The sequence below is a fragment of the Sphaeroforma arctica genome (genome assembly GCF_001186125.1).
Source record: "Sphaeroforma arctica JP610 unplaced genomic scaffold supercont1.915, whole genome shotgun sequence".
Classification (NCBI taxonomy): Eukaryota; class Ichthyosporea; order Ichthyophonida; genus Sphaeroforma; species Sphaeroforma arctica.
In genome coordinates, this window is record NW_014039643.1 from 1 (window position 1) to 4,811 (window position 4,811).

The 4,811-nt window shown below is 42.6% G+C and overlaps 1 protein-coding gene across 1 annotated transcript; it reads left to right on the forward strand.

The window, feature by feature from the left end:
* Positions 1-1,312: 1,312 nt before the first annotated feature.
* SARC_09237 (hypothetical protein) lies at positions 1,313-4,507 on the forward strand (the record flags this gene model as incomplete). Its single annotated transcript, XM_014296751.1, has 3 exons — positions 1,313-1,468; positions 2,829-2,984; positions 3,474-4,507. Coding segments are annotated over 3 exons (618 nt in total), but the record flags the coding sequence as incomplete, so codon positions are not given.
* Between the last annotated feature and the right edge of the window lie 304 nt (positions 4,508-4,811).

Here is a 4,811-nt window from a genome sequence, read left to right on the forward strand (position 1 = left end):
TCCACATATATTTATGTGTGTGTGTGTGTTGCTATTTGGTGTGAGTATATGAATATAGTACACTTGAACATACTAGAGCTGATCGGAATAGCACTTCTGTGGACTCGTTCACCTCGTGGTAGTGTAGTCTGGAACACACTATTTGGTGTCGTGAGTACTAATCTTTCTCAGTTTGTATCATCACCATCTGCGTGAACGATACAGGCCGTGTTTTGTTATCAAACAGCTTGGTATTTAAGTATCTAATCGATTCCGTCTGCGTTCACAACGAAGTCGACACTGAGTTTTTAGGATGAGGTGTTAGGGTTTAGGGTATGGGGTTTAGGGTTTGTGAAATGTGTAATCAAGTGAATGCTACCGTTCGATTAGTGAGTTATGTATTGGAAGAGCTCTGGGAGTTACTGTGCACTCATCAGTGGGCTGAGATGAAGGTGTGTGAAAACACTAAACCCTGAACTCAGTGTTGTCGTCTACCGTTCGGCATTCTAACTCGAGCCAGACAATCTCATCTAGATTATATGATTGTGACTCGTTGGTATGCAGTAGTAAATGATCGTTAAATAAAACCCTGTAATACTCAGGTCAGGTACTCGCCATACTGGCTATTAAGATAACAATCCCTGCCGACCAAACCATAAACTTTAAACCCTATAACCTTAGAACACTCCCAGCAGCCATACCAAACAGTCCGGGAGATAATCGAACACTCAGTAGAAATTAGTCATACCGACTGTTGTTATAGCTCTTCTTGTCGCAGTAAAGTTTGGTCATACTGACTGTTGTTGTACCCCTCCTTGTCGCAATAGAGATTGGTCTTACTGACTGTTCTTATACACCTTCTTGTCGCAGTAGAGACTGGTCGTACTGACTGTTGTTATAACTCTTCTTGTCGCAGTAGAGATTGGTCATACTGGCTGTTGTTATACCCCTCCTTGTCGCAGTAGAGATTGGTCATACTGACTGTTGTTATACCCCTTCTTGTCGCAGTAGAGAATGGTCATACTGCCTGTTGTTCTAACTCTTCTTGTTGCGGTAGAGATTGGTCGTACTGACTGTTGTTATATCTCTTCCTGTCGCAGTAGAGATTGGTCATACTGGCTGTTGTTATACCCCTCCTTGTCGCAGTAGAGATTGGTCATACTGACTGTTGTTATAGCTCTTCTTGTCGCAGTAGAAATTGGTCATACTGACTGTTGTTCTAACTCTTCTTGTCGCAGTAGAGATTGGTCATACTGACTGTTGTTATAACTCTTCTTATCGCAGTAGAAATTGGTCATACTGACTGTTGTTATAACCCTCCTTGTCGCAGTAGAGATTACTGCTTCCTTGCATCAGCCTGGCGTCTGCGTGTGTTGCGGAGGGCCATCAAACAGTGCGTGTGGATGTTCGGAGTGACATCTTTGATCGCGTGCTGTTGTTTCTTGAAGCAGAGATTCTCGCAGAGGCCAAGCTGGGGCCACCATACGAGGTGAATGGCACATACGTTGATTCTGTAACATGTCTCTGTGGAGTGTTAGCTTTATATGTTTATGCGATGTTATGCATTTTGGGTTGTAGTTACTTATACGCGTATTCTGTGGTATGTTTCTGTGGAGTTTTAGTTGTATATACGTTTATTCTGATTTGTCTCTGTGGAGTGATAGTTACTTATACGTTCATTATGTACTATATCTCTGTGCAGTGATAGCTACTGATACGTTAATTCTTTATTATATCTCTGTGTCGCTTTGATTGCATATACGTATATAATGTATTATATCTCTGTGGAGTTTTTATCGCATATATGTTTATTCTTTATTGTCTCTGTGGAGTGATAGTTACTTATACGTTCATTCTGTACTATATCTGTGTGCCGCTTTGATTGCATATATGTTTATTTTGTATTTTATCTCCGTGAAGCTTTTATCGCATATCCGTTTATTCTTTATTGTCTCTGTGGAGTGATAGTTACTTATACGTTCGTTCTGTATTATATCTCTGTGCCGCTTTGATTGCATATACGTTTATTATGTATTATATCTCTGTGGAGTTTTTATCTTATATACGTTTCTTCTTTATTGTCTCTGTAGTGTGTGTGTGTGTATTTATTTTGGTGTTGTTGTTTTAGGGCTGCTGTCTGACACTTCTATAACGTCCGTTTGCCATGTGCTGCTACATATGACCTCTTTCATATTAGACGAATACATATTGAACTATTTGAAGTACGTGATTGGCCTCGTCCAAATACGTTGACCGTCGGTTGAGATAGTCGTACTATAAGTGGGTGTCACATACATCAAACGCGTTCGAGTAGGTCCTTCCCATCTTACGAGACCTAACACGCGCCTACAAGCTCTCTGGTTCGGAAGAGAGAGTATGAGAATCAAATGAATAACGATTTATGCGTGTGCTTGTATGCGCATAGGCCCTTCTTTCAAACCCAAACACCTGGTTGCTCGTTATAGCTTGTCGTGCAGAGTATGCCGCCCAGATTTCCTTCTGAAATGATCAGCTACGAACCCTCACATGCTGTGCCCAGGGCATGTATACCAAGCAACCCATACCTACCGACCATCTCACCCACACCAAGCAACCCATTACCTACCTACCATCTCACCTACACCAAGCAACCCACACCTACCTACCATCTCACCCACACCAAGCAACCCATACTTACCGACCATCTCACCCACATTAAGCAACCCATACCTACCTACTTTCTCACCTACACCAAGCAATCCATGCCTGCCTGCCATCTCACCCACACCAAGCAACCGATACCTACCTGCCATCTCATCTACAATAACTGTAGTGTATCCTCCCAACTGACCTTATGTCCCCATTGGCAGGTGGATGCGGAGCACACTCAAGACCTGCTGAGCGCTGGGGTGGTCTTGGGCTGTCAGGCATTGATTGATGTGTGTAAGGCCAAACTGGGCGAGTTTGTCAAGCGCGTGAGGAAAAACGGGATTGCGTTTAACGAGGTCGTGGAACGCAATAGGAGGGTATGCGCAGATGGGCGTCGTCTCGATGATAAGATGGTTGTCAACTAGGGTTTAGGGTTAATCGATTTTCTAGTGACAAGCAATGCCGAAGCAATTATACCTCAGCTTAGTGTAATTAGATGGTATCTCTGGCATACAGGGGTTTTAGAGTTTTATAGTTTTATAGTTTTAGGTTTTGAGTTTTAGAGTTTTATAGTTTTAAAGTTTTAGGTTTTGAGTTTTAGAGTTTTATAGTTTTAAAGTTTTAGGTTTTGATTTTTAGAGTTTTGGGATTTTATAGTGCTCGATCACATGGTTACACAGTAGGGAGGTGCCTCCCCTGGGAGTATACTGGTATCGCTTTACACCTACCCGCCTCCTTTTCTATCCCACACTCTCGCAACAATAGTTTGATCAGAGTTCGTTTCATACACCTTGGTCTCCTATTCACCCTTCCGTCTCTCTGACTATACACCTACTTCTCTTCGCTCCCTATATACCTACACCCAGGGCGAGACTATCCTGGTCATAGACGGGATGGTCTTCGATGTTTCCCGTTGGCTACCCAACCATCCCGGAGGCTCGACCATCATACCCGAACAAGGACTCAACCTAGACGCCATTGGCTTCTTCGAGGTATACCACTCCTCCCGTGCATCCTTCCGTTACCTCAAACAGTTCTATATCGGGGATGTGACAGACAAAGAGGCTGTCCCCAAGCCACACCACGAAGCGTCTGAGGCGTTTGTGGACCAACTCAGAACATACACGACGTGGAGGGTCACGCCTGTCAACCCGGTTTACAAAAGCTTCTGACCGCTACCCTTCCGCATGGGTTGTGTATGTGTATAGAGAGAAGGCAAAGGTCTAAACCTCAATTAGTTTTGTGGTTTCAGCCTGTAGCCGTACTGCGCGTAGTGTATTGCAGAGGGACGGTTATGTCAGAAGGGGTGTAAAACCCTAAACCCTAAAACATAAGGCGCTCAAACCAAGCACTCTAGCACATACAAATATATGCTCAAGAACACCCTTGGACAATCCTCACACATGGGGCACAAACAAACCTATTCAACCCACTCGCCCCACAAACTATGCGAGACTGCCAGGGAGACTAAACTATGTGAGACTGTCAGGAAGACTGTGACTTGTCTGCGCTTTACGTTTGTTGCAACGCATTGATACGCCATCCGTGAGCTATGTGGTCTGAATTAATCGAATGTCGCTGACATCATCAAAAGAATCTCTGACGGAGATCGTTTGGTATCGTACTTATGCCAGGTACACTGAACACAATGACCATTAGCCTAGAGCCATCGGGCGTTTAGATAGTCTCTCTAGTTAGTGGTGTATGATGTCAGGATCATCAGACATATATCTAGGAGCCATTCGTAGATATTCTGGAGAAGATTTAAACGTTTAATTAGAATGATATTCTATTGAAATAATGCATATGCATGACATGATTCTACAAATTCACAAACTGCCTCGATATAAATAAAAGCGGACAGCGTCGAAACAATCGTTTTAGTCGTGGCTCATGAGTGATACATTCGTGTATATCACCGTGAATATATACACCACAATATTAAACCGGCAATGATATCTTACATAGAGATAATATATCTACTTCCACACTTTTATGCACATTTACCTAGTATTACTATTGTCATTATGTACATGTACAAATATGTATATAAATATAAAACTTATATATATATAAATATAAAACTAGAAACGTATTGCCAACCACATTTGCTCCTTGTACACGCTATTGTGCCTTAGACCATGCGTTTAACGACGCCCTGGCTTAAATAGTTGATACTGATATCATGTCATATCCATTTAATG